This window comes from Echinops telfairi, unplaced genomic scaffold (assembly GCF_000313985.2).
Source record: "Echinops telfairi isolate 266 unplaced genomic scaffold, ASM31398v2 ScPeMD7_23;HRSCAF=83, whole genome shotgun sequence".
NCBI lineage: Eukaryota > Metazoa > Chordata > Mammalia > Afrosoricida > Tenrecidae > Echinops > Echinops telfairi.
Window position 1 is genome coordinate 12,341,826 of NW_022103920.1, and position 17,896 is coordinate 12,359,721.

General features: G+C 47.9%; 1 protein-coding gene across 1 annotated transcript in view; it reads right to left on the bottom strand.

Moving 5' to 3' along the window:
- The window catches only part of EXOC4 (exocyst complex component 4), a 767,286-nt gene that overhangs the window by 664,308 nt on the left and 85,082 nt on the right, over positions 1 to 17,896 (bottom strand). The window contains exon 4 of the mRNA XM_045288923.1: positions 14,996 to 15,242. Coding sequence (XP_045144858.1) covers positions 14,996 to 15,242 — 247 coding nt within the window. The remainder of the gene's footprint in view (positions 1 to 14,995; positions 15,243 to 17,896) is intronic.

The window sequence follows — 17,896 nt, forward strand, 5'->3', positions numbered from 1 at the left end:
GAGACCCCTGCCAGTGCTGAGATGCTTCCACAACCACTGGATCCACAAGACTTTCCACCCACTGGCCTGTGGTCTTTCTTCCTGCATTTGGCATCACTGCATGCATTACATGAGTCTGAAGAAGAATTTATAGACTGGTAACGGACATATGGGCTAATCTCAGATTTAAGGACTTGATCTGGACCGGGCTGGGATGTTTTGTTAATGTACAATTGCTCTTTGATATAACGTTCTCTCTTCCACACACGAGTGTCTATGAATCTGTTTCTCTAGTCGCTATGAGTCAGACTCAACTTGAGAGTAGTCAGCTTGGGTTGGTTTATTCTTAGTCCTGGCCCAGAGCCATTGCCACTGCGCTGATTCCCACTCATGGTGACCCCATGTGAGTGACAGTACAATGAAGCTTCATACGGTTTTCAATGGCTGACTTTTTAGCAGACCACCAGGCCTCTTTCCCAAGGCCCCTGTGGCTGGACTCCACCCTCAAGGCTTTCAATTATCGGCTGTGCCTGCAACTAGGAATTCTTAGTACTTAACCCTCTGCCATCCAGTCGGAATCACAGTGACCTAGGCAGGGTTTCCAGGGCCATAAACCTTCATGGGAGCAGCCAGCCTCATCTTTCCCTCATGGAGCATCTGGTGGGTTTAAAACTCTAGCCCTGTGATTAGCAGTCTGTTTTAGTCTAGGTTGACTACAGAAACAAATTCATAGACACGTATATGTATATGAGAGAACTTTATATCAAAGAGTAATTGTGCATTATGAAAACATCCAAGCCCAGTCCACACCAAGTCCATAAGTCCGATACCAATCTGCAAATTCCTCTTCAGATTCACACAACGCATGCAATGATGTCGACTGTAGGAAGATCACAGGACAGTGGATGGAAAGTCTTGTGGATTCAGTGGCAGAAGCACCTCAGTGCTGGCAGGGGTGAGGAGAGTGTAGGAGGACTGTCAGGGCCTGATCAAGGGTAATGAAACAAAGAGGAATTACTGAAACCCAAATGAAGACTGAGCATGATAGTGGGACAAGAGGAAAATCAAAGGAAATAGAGGAAAGAGCTAGGAGGCAAAGGGCATTTATAGAGGTCTAAATAAAGTCATGTACATATGTAAATATATTTATACATGAGGATGGGGAAGTAGATCTATGTGCATATATTTATAGGTTTAGTATTAAGGTAGAAGAAGGACATTGGGCCTCCACTCAAGTACTCCCTCAATACAAGAACACTTTCTTCTATTAAATTGGCATTCTATGATGCAACCGCTGAAGACAACCACTGAAGACAAAGCAGGTGTATAAGCAAATGTAGTGAAGAAAGCTGATGGTGCCTGGTTATCAAAAGATATAGCATCTGAGGTCTTAAAAGCTTGAAGGTTAACAAGCGGCCATCTAGCTCAGAGGCAACAAAGCTGACATGGATGAAGCACACCAGCCTGGGTGATCACGAGATGCTGAAGGGATCAGTTATCAGGCATCAAAGAACAAAAAATCATATCATTCTGTGCTCACCTCCCTGATATGATCGCTGAAGACAAATGGGTGCATAAGCAAATGTGTCAAAGAAAGCTGATGGTGCCCGGCTATCAAAACATATAGTGTCTGGGTTCTTAAAGGCTTGAAGGTAAACAAGCAGCCATCTAGCTCAGAAGCAACAAAGCCCACATGGAAGAAACACACGAGCCTGTACGATCACGAGGTGTCCAAAGGATCACGTATCAGGCATCATCAAAACAAAAAAATCATATCATAGTGAATGAGGGGGGTAATGCAGAGTGGAGACCTAAAGCCCATTTGTAGGCCACTGGACATCTCCTTACAGAAGGGTATTGGTGGGGAGACAAGCCAGTCAGGGTGCAATGGAGCAACGATGAAACATACAATTTTCCTCTAGTTCCTAAATACTTCCTCCTCACCCACTATCATGATCCCAATTCTACCTTACAAATCTGGCTAGACCAGAGGATATACACTGGTACAGATAGGAAATGGAAACACAGGGAATCCAGGGCAGATGATCCCTTCAGGACCAGTGGTGTGAGTGGTGATACTGGGAGGGTGTAGGGAGGGTGGGTTGGAAAGGGGGACAATCCATTAGCTCTCGCTCTACTTCTGGTCTCCAGGGAAGAGGGGAGCCCTGCATGCCTTGTCTGGTGTTTCCTTAATTTACCTTTCAATTACCCAACCGCCCCCCAGGACGCATTCAGTGGTAGCGCTGTTGTACAATCTGATGAGGGACTGTGACCCGGGTGTGTCAGGAGTCAGAGGCGTCTTGAAGATGGGAAATGCTGCCCGAGACTTACCCAGAAGTGCTTTCATCAGTGACACCACCCCTGTTGCACCTGCAAGGCAGAACGTCACTTCACACCAACGTCTTGTGTGCTTGCTTATTTGTTTTCCCCAAGAAAATGATCCAGTGTCTGTCTGAGCTTGGAATGCCTTGTGCACTCGGACACCAAGGCATGAAGTACTGAGGTGGCTGCCACCATTTGCCACAGGTGGCCTGAACACAGTACAAAGATGCTAGGGTGACCACTACCCTTACCATCAACCCTGGGAAGAGATTTAAGCCATGGTCCCTTTAACACAGTGTTTCCCAGAGTGGGAGAAAGCACTCTCTGGGGGCAGTGGACCTCTCCTGGAGGGCTGCAAAACCAGATCCCTATACCTTATCCCTTATAATGTAGCATGTATATAGCATGCTACATTATATTTGGGCTATAGCATGCTACATTATATTGACTCTATATTAATAGACACCTGTATCTTATCCTGGATAATGGGCTATCGTACAAAAGCTCTTGGCCACGGGCACTGAATTTTATTGGTTTTGTTTGGTTTTCTATTTTGTTCTGGAAGGAGATTCGCCAACAAATCGATGCTGACTCCTAGAGACTGTACAGGACAGGGGAGAGCTAGCTGCCCCGTGGATTTCCAAGACAGTGACTCTTCACAGGAGTAGAAAGGCCGTCTCTCTCCTGTGGAGCTGCTGGGGGGCCACAACCATCTGGGAGCCTAAGCTATAGAAGTGGTCCAGTCACTAGCCTGGATCAGTTGTGATATGGTTCATCACGGCTACTGTTCATGAATGTGTAACAGCTTAGTTCTCTGAAAACAAGCACATTTCCTGTAAGGTCGTGGCAGGATGTGTGGGAGAGAACACACCTCACTTGAACCTTTTGTATTTACTGGAAGTAGACACTCAGTAGAAAATCTACTAATGTAGTTCATAGAAAACGAAATCAAAAGCAAAATTTTTTACTCCACTGGATATAAAACAAAGGTCTGGGAAATGCAATACAGTATGTGCCACTTAACCTCCAGGGTACAGTCTGTGAAATAGGACATCATGTGATTTGGACGTGATGTGAACACTGTATTAAAACCTGGTGGGAGCCCAAGTCTGCTTGCCCTCTCCACTCACTACTGCTGTTGCTGCTGGAGCAGCGGCTGGTGGAGCCCGAGGACCGGGCAGGGGTGGGTGAGAGCTGAGAGGGCAGTGGCAAGCAGGGGAAGAGAGGGCAAGGGAGGAAGAAGCCCCACTTGTTCTATAACCTGAGCAGCAGGAGCAGCCCAGACCCGAAGCTCCCGCCACCCCTGCCTGCCCACCACGCACAGACCAAGAGCCTGAGCCCAGCATCATGTCCTTCCTTTATCTCACCTGCCTGTACCCAACCCCTGGCATGGTGCTGGGAGAGTTTAGGTTTACACCCGTCAAGAGAAACAATGTTGCGTGTTGTTAGGTGCCATCGGGCCAGCTCTGACCCACAGAGACCCTATGTACAACAGAGCCCAAAACTGCACGGCCCTGCACCATCCTCACAATTGTTCCTATGCTCTTGCCATCCCTGCCTCTAAGGAGCACTCTGGCTGTACTTCTTCCAGTACGGTTCTATTTGTCCTTTTGGCAGTCCATGATACTGTCCATAGTCTTGTCCAGCACCACCATTTAAATCCATCGATTCTTTTTGGGTCTTCCTTATTCAACGTCCAAGTGTCACATGCCTACGATGCAATGGAGAATGCCATGGCTTGGGTTTAGAGCACCTTAGTCCTCAAAGAAACATCCTTGCTCTTCGATCCTCTGAAAAGGTCTTACACAGCAGATTTACCTAAGGCGATACATCTTCTGCTCTCTTGACTGATGAGCACTGAGAAACAACAAACACAACCAAAGGTGCTTTTTCCTCGAAAGAAAGACATAAACCTCAGGGGACCCCGGCTTCTATGCAGTTGGACGCAGACATGAAGTGGTGCGTGTCTGTACTGGGTAAGACCGTTCTGCCATGGTGCCTTTCCCGGGAGATTATAACCAGAGCACAATGTAAAAGCAGAAGAGCAACTGGCCAACCTGGGAGTTTAGAGGAGAGCCAAAAATGGCACGGACATGATTCCCTTACCTTCCATAAACAACTGTTAGAGGAAGCTGCAAGGACGTGGGACACTGTGAGCCCACCAGAGCCCCATGGAAGAAAGAGGAGGCAGTCTGCTTCTGGAAAGATCCTAGCCTTACTATTGTGTGGGCGGGTCTACTCACACGATGCACTCGAGGAGAGTGGGTTTGGTTGGCTGGGTTGTTTTTTTGTTTTTTGTTTTTGTAATGGAGCGATTATCAAATAATCTATTTAAGTCTTTCTAGAAAGTACATCGATTGGGGGCCAACGCTGCCTTCTGTGGTAATAAATTGTAGGTTTTAGTTAACACTTAGAGTAATATGTCCCACAAGTAAAGATTTAATTTCTTTCATTTGTTCTAAAAATATTTCCATAAAGCTGCAGGGGAAAGATCCATCCTAGTTGAAGAAGAGTGCATTTTCCCCCTCTATGTCCCTGTTCCTCCTATTCATAGCCTTCAGTATTTAATAGTTGGGTGTATTTAAAGCATGCTCTCACTGGTATGTGTAATCAAAAGTAGAGATTTAATCAAATGGAATCCTAATCACTAAAGTTAAACGTACTTGCTTCCCGCTTGCTTTGATTCGAATTAACTACTCATCTAAATTGCATTGAGGCCTTTCCTGATTCCAAGCATGTCCAGGTGCGACATGCCCTGCTTGGGAATGGTTGCAGAAAGGCACAAGGACAAACGCTTGACCTTGCTTCAAATCCGCTCTTAAATGGCTTTTCTGAGAAAACACACAGGCCAGTTCCACAGGGCCCTGCCTCTCAGACACTTAGGAAGAAGAGGCCAAAGCAAATTCAACTTATTTGAAATAGAAGCACACGCCTGCCTCTGGTCACAGGGCTAAGACGGACCAGGAGGGGGATCACCATTGATCTCTCTCTCTGTAAACACCACAGACTGACCTGGGGACCAGTAGGTTTCCTTGCAGATAAAGCCACATCCCAAGATTGCCCTCAGACCGTGAATCAGTACACCCACAGATTGAGTTCTGTTCTCTAACATATGCACACACAAGGGGGCTTCCACAAGATTGTGGCAAACTTTCATTCTCTTTAATTCCATCTGCCATTAACCTTCTGAAGCCCCAGACACGCGAGCGTATACAAGCATTTTCCCCAACCTTTAGAACTGGATTTTTGCAAACAGCCTGCAGCCACTAGGAACCAACAAGGCAGATGCCAACCTTGAAAAAAGCTCTGACTATGATGGGCATGATTCAGTGTTGGAATTATTCAGCAAGCAAGCCGCCGACACCGACAATCAATTACACGCCAGGTTCCCAGGAAGCAGAATGAAGAGTGTGAACCCTCCCAAGCCCAGTGAAATGGGTCACATTTGTATAAAACTGGTGTGCTAAAGGGAGCAAAGGACAGAGCCTTCAATTCCAGATGTTTCAAGGATATACATATGAAGAATGAAATTATAAGATCACTTGAAAAGTTGACGGTACCAGGCTATCAAAAGATATAGCATCTGTGGTCTTTAAGGCTTGAAGGTAAACACGCAGCCATCTAGCTCAGGAGCAACAAAGCCCACTATGGAAGAAGCACACCAGCCAGTGTGTTCATGAGGTGTGGAAGAAATCAAGTATCAGGCATCAAAGAACAAAGAATCATATCATTGTCTGCCCACCTTCTTGATACGATCACTGAAGACAAATGGGTGCATAAGCAAACGTGGTGGAGAAAGCGGATGGTGCCCAGCTACCAAAAGATAAAACATCTGGGGTCTTAACGGTTTGAAAGTAAACAAGCAACCATCTAGTTCAGAAGCATCAAAGCCCACACAGAAGAAGCACACCAACCTGTGTGATCATGAGGTTTTGAAGGGATCAAGTATCAAGCATCAAGGAACAAAAATCACATTACTGTGAATGAAGGGGAGTGCAGAGTGGGGACCAAAGGCCATTTGTGGGCAACTGGGCATCCCCTTACAGAAGGGTCACGGGAAGGAGACGAGCCAGACAGGGTGCAGTGTAGCAACAATGAAACATACAACTTTCCTCTAGTCCTTAAATGATTCCTCTCCCCAACTATCATGATCCCAATTCTACCTTACAAATCTGGCTAGACCAGAGGATGTACACTGGCACAGATAGGAACTGGAAACACGAGGAATCCAGGACAGATGAACCCCTCAGGACCAGTGGTGAGTGTGGCAATACTGGAAGGGTAGAGGGACGGTGAGGGAGAAAGGGGGAACAGATTACAAGGATCTACATATAACCTCCTCTGGAGAATGGAGAACAGAAAAGTGGGTGAGGGGAGACATTGGACAGTGTAAAATATGACAAAATAATAATGACTTGTAAATTATCAAGGGTTCATGAGGGATGGGGGGACAGGGAGGGAGGGAAAAAATGAGGAGCTGATGCCCGGGGCTCGAGTAGAAAGCAAATATTTTGAGAATGATGAAGGCAACAAATGTACAAATGTGCTTGACACAATGGATGGATGTATGGATTGTGAAAAGCATTGTATGAGCCTCCAATAAAAAGATTTTTAAAAATTCATATACAAAAAAAAATCACTTGAGGAAAGACTGGAGATATTCCTTTATCGCCTCCAACTGGGGAAAGCCTAAATTTTACTCAACATCCAGAAGGTGAAAAGCAAAGTATTAATAAGTGTGGCCCCATGAAACTAAAAGCAAATGTCCACGTGGCCATAAACAAAGCCAGAGAAAGAACGTGGGGAGAATATCAGCACGTGACACCAGACAAAAGAAGTGCACTGCCTAATATGTAAAGAGCTCAGCAAAGCAAGCAAAACCCACAACAGTGGGAACAAACCCACAACAGTGGGAACAAACACACTGGTGGTGGTGAAAGGGAGATGTGCATTGTCTTCACACCGTGTTACGGAAGAAGCCACACACAGAACAGGACAAAGAAACCACCCACATCATCCATCGTATGACTAACCTTTTGCACATTGGAATCTGGAACCCCTCCCATGCCAAATTGTTTGTAGCAAATACAAGACATCAGAATAAATGCTTTTTCAGCTAATTAAAAGAAGCTTAACCAACCATGAATCATACTCATACGAGAGAGGTGCATCAAAACCACCTTTGGAAACATCTTTGGGCTAGCCAAAGATGCTGGGGAAAGTAAATAAAGAAATTAGAAAAGATGTCTGATAATACAAGCTATTGGCAAGAGGCTAAAGGAACTCTCCATGGTCCTGACCACAGAAATGAGTATTCTCTGTAAGAAATACACTTAGCAGCAATCATTGAAAGCTAATCAGCAGTGGTCAGCAAAAACTGAAGAGAGGATGCCCGTTCCTCCCTCGTGGGCTATCTCATTACCAGCATCATGCATTTATAACAGTAAGAAAAAAAATCTACCCAACTATTTCTTGCCATAACTGTGCAAGTCGGTCTGCAAAGAACTCCAAGGTCCCAGGTGGAGACCAGCGGCCCCGAAAGCATATAAGACATGAAGCTCGCCCTGCAGTTCTTCACCACCTGGAAGGGAAAGGGGGTGTAGTCTCCCCAAACGTCTGGGGTACAGGGCAGAGCAGCAGAGAGAGCTGAAGCAGGCAGGCTGCAGCCCAGCAGGTCCTGGGTACCCGGGGTTGGAGCAGCTGGGTCCTGCAGGTGGATGGTCCTCGGGGTCAGGAGGAAGCTCTGGACCCAGCACCCAGCCACACAGGGCAGGAGGGAGTGAATGGGCCAAGGAGAGAAGGAAACCCAAGAGGAAGCACTTGGATGCTCAAGACCAGCAACCCCCGTCAGCTGACTGGCACCTGGGCTCTTTGAAGTGCCCTGAGGCTCACGTGCTAACTGCTGACGCTCACTTCTGTAGTTTTCCACTGCTTAAGCTTGCTATTTCTTGCAGTCGTTTTCCCACCCAGGGCCACCGGATTCAAAATTCTGGCAGGTGGCTGCCCACGCCCATAACAAATACCAGTGGGAAGTTCCCTAGCTGTTCATCTCCCCTAGTCCGCGTGTGCAGTTATGGCTGGACCTGAAAAGTCACCCCACCCACTCGTGGTTTGTTGCTTTACAAGCCCGCACTTGAGTAGTGTTCGCGACCGAGGGACACTGAGCAATAGCTGAAGCGGTCGCTGCTCCAATACAGCCTCCCATTCCCCCAGGTCCCTGCGCTCCTGATTGACTTGGAGACCGGGCACGACAACTTGATGCCCCCTCCGAGGCTGGCAGGTGAGGGTGGGGTCACGGGCACACGGTCAGCTGCAGTTTAAGATCAAAGCCAGAGGCTGGGCTTGCCCATCATGGCCTCAGAATATGCTAGCTCTGGATTGTTGGTTGTCGTGGAACGTGAGGATGGAGAGGGGCAGGGCACCTGGGGAGCAGTGGGGGGGGGTGGCGGGGGGGGGGGCAGGAATGCTTAGACAAAGGGTTGATGGTGCTTATAGCAGCACCTAGGACCCCCTGTTTATAGATAAAGAGCCTTCTGCCCCCAAAAAGAGCCACCAAGGATGTCTTATGGTGGTTGAAGAAATGAGCCAGTTCGGGCAGGAAGCAAGGAAGCAGGGGAGTGGAGGGGGGTGTGCTCGGGCCACTCTGGCTCTGGGACGCTGGGACAAACTGTCCCAGGGTTTGGAAAGGGGAACAACAGGGGCAAATAAGCTCAGCGGGGGTGCAGTGTGGCATTCACAGTACAGGTGAGGGGTGACCTGGTGGGTCGTCCTCCGTGCTCACATAGTGGAAGCACCCTGTGGATGGGGAGCAGGGGTGTCTCTAGCATGTGGCCTCTCTCTCACACCTGGTGACAGCAGGAGTACACAGTACGAACTGCATGTGCAGGCACTCCAGCAAGACACAAGCGCATCCGTGCTCGCAGAGAGGGCACACTCTGCCAGACACAAGGTGGCCAGGACTCAACACTGACCTGATGGCAGCGCATCACATCGGGGCGAGCCCAGAGGACAGGGTAGGACTCTCCCTGTGGGTTTCCAAGACTGGAACTCTGCAGGAGTAGAAAGCCCCATCATTCTCCCTAGAAGCAGCTAGTGGTTTCAAACTGCTGACCTTGGGGTTAGCAACTCAACTCCAGTGATCCCTACACCACCAGGGCTCCTTCCCCCACTGAAATGGGTTTTTTTTTTTTTCAAAAGGCAGCGGGGGCCCTGGCTCAGGCAAGCCAACCATCTTCTTTTCTACCATCCCCCCTCTTCGGGGTTCTTGACAAGAGTCCGCCCTTATGAGAAGGCATTTCTCTCTTCCACCTATTCCTCGGGCTTCTGGGGACTTGTTCAATACCAGATAATTCTTCCAGCTCTTTGAAACAAAAATGTCATGATAGTGCTCGTGAGCTTGATTTTGGAATGGAACCAGATGGGGGGCAGATGGGGTGTTTCTGAGTGGCAGAGGCAGTGGGTCAGCTGGGTCACCTGACGTTAACGGAACAGGAAACCGCTGGCCCTTTACAGAACCGAGGAGGAAGCAAGTGGCCTGGAGAAATTAACAGGCACGTTACCCTCATGCTCATCACACTGGAAACAACCACAAGTGAAATTTGCCTGTAATGGTACGTGGGGGGCTTACAGGCACTAGCTAGAGTAGAAATGAACAGAAAAGAAAAATGATTCCACCTATAAACAGACAGGTGATAGTGGGAGGTGGTGGTTGGGGGGGTACCAAAAGATATGATAAAATACATTATTAAAGGGGTCAACAAATTGATTTCTGGCAACTGGCTAGAGAAGCGGCCTGACTCTGCAGAACTGGAAAGAGAGATGGTATCCACCAGCCTGGTTCCTTCCACATTTCCAGCAATATAGCACACAACATTAATTCTCTTTACATAAAGACAAATGAAAGCAGGCGGGCAATGCATCAGGAGCAGACCAGAGAGCACACGCTGATGGTGAGCAATGAAGCTTCCAGGGGAAGTCACCGCCCTGGAATCTGGCCTCAGAGCAGCATTCAGATGCTAATGTCAAGGCGTGTCTAGAAGAGGGCGAGAGCAAGGATGGGCTGAGAAGACAATGCTCATGCCTCTCTTTGCAAGGGTTCCAAGTTTCCTTCTTCAGTCCAAGCCACAGGGCTGGCGCATTATGAGTTAGTCCATGGCTCAAAACCAAAGGAAGAAACCACAAGTTTCCCAGAGAAGATTCAACTGATCAGACCGGGATGAAATGTGTAACTTGATGTGGGTGAGCGAGGCTTGGTAGGAGCCTGGAGGACCTGGGTGTGGGTGTCATCTGTGGGTCACTCTTGGGAGACCCCACTTGGTTTCCCTCCCGTGCCTCCTCCTGGGGCTGGGGCTGACAGCAGACTGTTTTCATTTGGAATTGCTGCCCAGTGGGCAAGTCTGCCTTTGTTTCTTGACTAGGAATGGCTTAATCTTTGAAGTCTTAAAGGAGGCTCAGTCCCAAATTCCTTTTACAACACTGGTTTTATGCTGTTAGCCCTAAAATTCCTTGAATTTTGTAGACAAAAATAATTTTGCTTCTCTCAACAATCATGTTTTGTTCTGTTGTGCATTGAGTTCGCTATGGGTCAGAAACAGATCAATGGCACCTAATGACAATCCCTGCCACCACCACCCTCCACACGTACATAGCACAGAGTGCAGGCCGCCGGGGACAACAAGCCTTCAAAAATTCCAAACCTCTTGCAGCCGCCAGGTGCCCCATTGTTTAACCAAATTTACAAAGAAATTCATACTGGACAAATTGTCAAGCCTTTGGTGAGAGTCTATGGAGTTTGGGTTTCATTTTTTTTCAGTGGCCAAACACAGCCTCTGGAGACGGGCTCCGAATGATCGGTCCTTGGGCATCCTGGGCCCAGAATCTCATTTGGAGCTCTCCAAAAAAAGTGGTTCTTCAGCGCAAGGCTCCTCCCTGCACTGTACTGCTTTCTCTGGTCCTGAAGCATGCTGCTCCCAACATCCCGAGTGGTCCGGTCTGTGAAATGGGACCATGTTATAGCCACGGAAGCAGGGCAGAGACCAGCTTGTTCACGTTAGCATCCAAAGGCTCCCGCCTGCAAACGCTTTTTAAAATACAGGCCAAAACGAAGAACCTTGAAGGGAAAAATCCCCCTCATGGAAGAGCATTGATTGTTTCCTGGGGCAATGTGCAGGGGGTGTCCACTTGTGGATTCTGTCAGGGGCTTAGGGGACGGAGAAGCTCGCGGTCAACATAAGACCAAAACGGCCCAGTGCTTTGAAGGCGGTGTAATGAGAGCTGTGGGGAAGTTACTGATCCATGCCCTGTCATTCCACTTCTTGGACAGAGTACGGTAATGCTACTTCCCTAAGGAAGTCCAGTGGGGTCACCGAGGGACTTGCAGCGCCCAGGCATGTAGCAAACCTACATTCTGGAGAAGGAAAAGGTCTGCCCGGAAATCCAGAACCGTGGAAAGGAAGGAGAGAGGCAAACTCCTGCAGAGCCCACACTTCAGCTTCTCTGGGTCACAGTGCAAGTGATCAGAGAGCAGGGGAAGTGGGGACGCGTGATAAATAAATGCACCTTTTCCTCTGCCGCTGTTGCTGCGGCTGTTAGGTAACATCAAGTCAGTTCCAACCCCTAATGACCCTCACAAACCACCCCAGGCTCCCTGTCATCAGGTGGAGTCTGGCTCGGCTACCCTATACACAACAACATAAGCACCGCCCAGTCCGGTACCTGCTCACCTTGCTGGAGTCCACGGTTGCAACCACTGTGTCAATCCATCCTGTTGCAGGTCTCCCTCTTTTGCAACGATCCTCCCCCTTTACCAGGCAAGACGCCTTTCTCTCGGCCCTCCTGCCTCCCCAGGAGCCTGCCAAGGAGCTTTCTTTCGGACTATACTTTTTCCAACACAGATGGTTCATTCTTCAAGAAGTCCATGGCATGTGTATGTACACTAGTCTGTTCCAATACCATAATTCAAAAGCATAAATCCTTAAGTCTTCTTTATTCGTTGTCTAGTTTTTGCATGTGTATCAGGCTATTGAAAATACCATGGCTTGGGTCACACACACCTGAGTCCTCCTCCCTCATAAATATTTAAAAGAGGCTTTCTACAACAGATCTCCCTGTGGAATTTATCGTTTGATTTCCTGTCTTCTTCCATGGACACTGATTGTGGATCCAAGTAAAATGAACTTGACAAGAATAATGCTTTCTCTAGTTACCATCATAGTGTTTAGCGATCTAGTTAAGCAGACTTTTGTTTGCTTTATAGAAACACGTACACAGTTGTACACGTATCCATCTTTTCTGTCCTTCACTCATTTGTTAGTCATTAATACTACGGGGGCTTGTATATTGACATGATGCTGAAAAGTACGTCTGCACACTTTCAAATGCGCAGAGGGTCACCCCCATGGGCAGGCGGCGGTGAAGTCTCCAGTCGACGTGTAAGAAGAGAGGCATCTGCTTCCAAGCACTGAAAACCTTATGGATTCGCAGAGAACAGCATTCAAGCTAAGCGCCAGCAAGACGGCGCGGGACTCACCAACATCTCGTTCTGTAGTGAACAAGGTTGTCACGAGTCAGAGCCCACTCAAGCCAAACGTGCATGTGCATGTAATCGTACCAACGGGGGCTACTCTACTAAGCACCTAGGCAAACAACCTGGGCTCAAGCAAGCAACCCTGTAAGGGAAGTATTAACGACCTCAGAGTCCTCAAACCTGCTACCCTGCAAAAGCCGTGCTCATCAAAATACTTGCTCCCTATGGTGGTACCTCAAACAAATGGGACTAGAAGTCCCACACGATCCAACAATCCCGCTGTTGGCTGTGTACCCTAAAGAAGGAAGAGGCAGGACACAAACAGACGTATGCACTCCCGTGTTCATCGCAGCACTGTTCACAATAGTAAGAAGTCGGAAACACCCACTAATAGAAGGATCACAAAAAACAAAAGAAAACCTTGGTACAGACACACAATGGAGTAGTATGCATCACTGACAAATGATGATGAAATCACAGCGCCCTCCTGCCATGGACAGAACTGGAGAACGCTATGCTGAGCACAGTGAGTGAACCACACAAGGACAACTGCTGTCTGAGACCACCACTATGAGATGCGGAACCCAGACAAAGCCTTGCACACCCAAGGGAAGAGGCTCTGGAGCGTCCCAAGGGCGGGGGGAGAGGGGAAGGATGGGGAGATGAAGCAATGGACTGGACGGCTGACAGGTACTGACTTGGGGGAAAGGAAGGAAGGAGGCCTATCAGCGGGAGATGAGAAATCGGAGTCGGGTTTAAGGGCCGGGTGTTGCTGAGTGGTGGAATGTAGAGCTCATGGTCTGAAATGTAAATCCCCTTCACCTAATTCACAGGAAAAATTCAGCTTAAACAAATGTGCTCTCAAATTTGAAAATGGCTAAAGTGCTTTAATATATACTTAAATGTAGTATTATTTAGCTATACAAGACAGACTACTTGAATAGATAGTGTGGTATTTACATAATCTGTTGACTTGTGAAAGGGGTGGGGTTTAGCCTGTCAATCAGGTCGTAGGTTGATGACCTCGTTTGGAGGCACTATGGAGATAAATAGTTCAAGGAGGTGGTACACAGAGACTCTCCCTGTGAGACATTCCTATTGACAAGCCAGATGGAGCTACACTGATGCAGCTAGAGCCCTGCAGCTGGAAGAGCCACATGGAGACCCATGCCAGCGCTGAGATGCTTCCACTGCCACTGGATCCACAAGACTTTCCACACACTGGCCTGTGATGTTCCTGCACTCCGCATCATTGCATGTGTTGTGTGAGTCTGAAGAGGAAATTATAGACTGGTATTGGACATATGGGCTAATATCGGACTTATGGACATGATCTGGACTGGGCTGGGATGGTTCTCAATATACAATTGCTCTTTTATAGAAAGCTTTATACATACATATGAGTATCCATGAATTTGTTTCTCTAGTCTACCCAGACTAACACAAATGGCATCAACATTTTTCACACAAACACAAAAAAAGTTTTCTCTCTTTAAATTTATCTTCTTTTAATTTTTTTTTAATCCTAAATTCAAACAATAGAGTTCCTTTAAGGCCACATGAACCAGATGTCACGTGGATATTCCTCCCAGGAATTCATGCCGCCTGAATAAACATGAAGACGTGCTCTCTTCTGCCATGTTCTCATGTGAGCGGGCCTTTCTACGGACCTACTTCCCCCGTGCCCACCCCTGTCTTGTACACGTCTGATGTTCAGGGAAGCGGGGGGGTGGGGGGGTGGGGGGGAGGTTATTGAGCCCCTGTATAGTGGACCTTGGGTTCTCTAGGAAAGCCCAATTACGAATCATTTGTTCTGTTGCCGGACAACATTGGTGTATGAGATCCTAACATCTGATGTAGCAAACCATTTAGGACAGTCACAGACAAGGACAGGATCTGAGGGCAATCTCAGTTTTCTCATGAAAAAAAAGAGATTATGAAATCCAAATCCGACTTGCTGCTATAAAGACAGCAGCTTTGGGAACCCTGTGGGGTAGCTCTACTCTCTTGGCGAGTGGCTCTGAATGGGAATTGACTAGACAGCCATGGGTGACAGACAGCACCTTGAGTTCAGTGACATCACATGAACAGAGATGATATTCACTCCATGTCCAAGAAAAAACAGGCTCAACAGAGTCATGAAGTAACCCCGATCGCACCCCGACGTACCTGGGCTGGTTCTCGCCAGTCGGGTTCTCCCCCCGCTGGTAGCCACTGTCGGCTACCTGGGTGGTGGACCGCTTCACAATCTGCTGCAGCTCCTGCTCCAAGTGCTCCTTGATGGCCTTCCCCGTCTCCGGGATCTTCCTCAGCTTGGCCAGCGCCTTGATGAGGATGCCCATGAAGAGGGGGCTGTTCTCCTCGGGATCCAGCTCCAATTCCTCCTTCACCTCCTGCAGGCTCACCTCCCCCCGCGCTGAAAAGCAAACCAGACAACAGACTGAGAGGCCACAAGGAGACGCAAAGGCACACAGAGGCACGAGTGTGTGGGATCGCTGCTTTGATTACACGTACATGGGAATCCGAGGATTTTTCAATTGAAAGTCTAATTAGGCTACAGTCATGTAGCGACTCCCCAAGAATCACACAGTAACAGTTACATCCTTCAAATCTTTGCCCAGCCATTAGTAATCAGGCAGAAGGAAGTAAAAACGAGTAAGCAACTCTCCATGGGCAGCTTTTTTTTCGGTTTGGTTTGGTTTTGCAGATGGCCATTTCAGCAGGAGTCCGCCAGCTCACGGCACTCGGGAAGCACTCCCTGTTGACGGAATGCCACGCTGGGTGATCTGGGAGAGGGTGGAAGAGCCAGACCCTAGTCTCAAGCTTCTGTTAATGAGTAACTAAGGTTAGGCACCCTTACTAAGGAATCAAAAGGAATTTGAGATCAGCTATTAAGAATGAGCAAGGAGCCCTGAGGTAAGCCCTGTTGGGTAAGCAGGGGACTGCCAACTCCAAGGTTGACGGTTCAAACCCACCAGCCTCTCAGTGGGAGCACAATGAGGCCGGCTGCTACCATCAAGGCTGACAGCCTTGGTATCACCTCCACACTTTGTCCTAGAGGGTTGCTATGAGTCGGAATTAACTTGAAGGCAGTGAGTAAGGATAACACCTGGAGCAAAAGCCACTATAAATGCATCCTGCAAGAGCAGACCCACGATGAAGCCAGATGTTGTAACCAGTCTTTATTTGAAGAAGAAGCCCAAAATTGCAGCCAGCACCAGTGCCCCAGTAAGATTAAGGCGTAATGACTGCTGGTTTTCTTTCTTGAGATGGAGGGCAGGGAGCCTGCTCTGAAGCCGTCCAGCCCCTGCAACAGTGCTGACATCTGTTTGGGGAAGAATGCCAGTGCCAGCACCTGCAGGGAGGGAGCCTGGTAGAGGGGCTGCATCAAATCCCTACAGATTCCACTTCAGGGGACACTGAACCCCGTCTCTTTTCTTCCTCCCAATTCATAACATTGGACCTAAATGTGAACCAAAGCACTTACTGACACAGACGACCTGTTTGTTGATGGAGATGTGTTCCTATATGCTTAAGTCCCCTAACTATCTATCATGTGGTTGGTAGCTCACACTCGCCAGGCCCCTGAAACCCATAGGGAGAAAAGGGCATTAAGAATGACCAAACCCAGAGAGTCTTAGAAATGTAGATTGTGGTTGATTACATGGTATATGATTTAAAATAAACAATTTCAAAACCAAACTCACTGCCATCAAGTTGATGCTGACCCACAGTAAGCCTACAGGGCAGAGTAGAACTGCCCCTGTGGGTTTTTGAGACTGTGACTCTTTATGGGAATAGAAAGCTTCATTTTTCTCACACAGAGCAGCTGATGGATTCAAACTGCTGACCTTGCAGTTAGCAGCCCAGAGCGTAACCACTATGCCACCAGGGCTCTTCACGGTACATAATATCTTCTAAAAATAATCAGAGCAAAACTGAAAGAAGATGCAAGAAGCCTTAAGCCTCCAAAGGTGACATGACAATTCTGGATGGAAATGGAATAGTCTTTGCTATCTCCAAAGGTGGCATCCCCTAAATGGCCATTGCCATCCCTGGCAGAACATGTTCATCCAAGCAACACTAACCCCGAGTGGGGAGGAAACCGTTCCGGAACCTTTGAGATGCAGCACATCTGGGGGGTGGGGCAGATGCAAGTAAGCAGATGCAGGTTAAGACATGGACAGGGCCCAGGCAAGGGGCCACCTGAGTGTCCCAGCTCTCTGTCAGAAGGAGATTCAGGGATGAGCTGAATGTTGGGTACGGCTGGAAGTTTCTGGAGCACATGGCTTATAGCTCTTTCTATGCACACCAGTATGGCCGAGAGCCAGTGATGTGGTAAATAAGCAAGGTAGAACAAGAAAACGCCACAACTCCAAATGGAGCAGTTGTTTTGAGCCTTATCTTTCTGTTTGTCTCCTGAAATTTCCCAGAGCATAAACACTGAGCTGATCCAATATTAATTAATTTATATTATCTATTTCACTTACATCAGCTGAAAATTAAACGGCAATTTAAAAGGATAATATAATCAAGCATGAAGACTCATCCAATAATCACAAAAACCCTGTGAGGTCAGATCAAATGGCTGGCGCTTATGGAAAAAGCCCTCTACGAAATTGAGCTGAAATTCAGTAAGGCCTGCTATCGCCATTAGAACAAAACGCACAGCATTCCAAACAACCACGCTCCAAGCCACTCCCTAGGGTGGTTACTGCAACAATGGGAGGGGGTTTCAAGAAGTTCACGGAAAATTGGGACCAGGAGACGATGGGATTTTTTTACGGACTTTTTGAAGCTTCCTCATATGGACTGGATCGTCAGGCTACAGAGCATTTGGACGTCAGAACATTAGGAGACCCGATTTCCCAATTTGCTTCTGCTCAGCGGATCTTACCCCTAGACATGACACACACATGAAGCATGTGATTCAGAAAGGCTGTCCCTGTACAACATGAGAAGAGTCTGCTACTCTGGGACGGGAATATCAGCAGGCCATGACAAGGCGCCTTTTCAAAGTGGCTAGGCGCACTTACCAAGGTGTCTCCACCATGTGGCCCGACAGTGCTG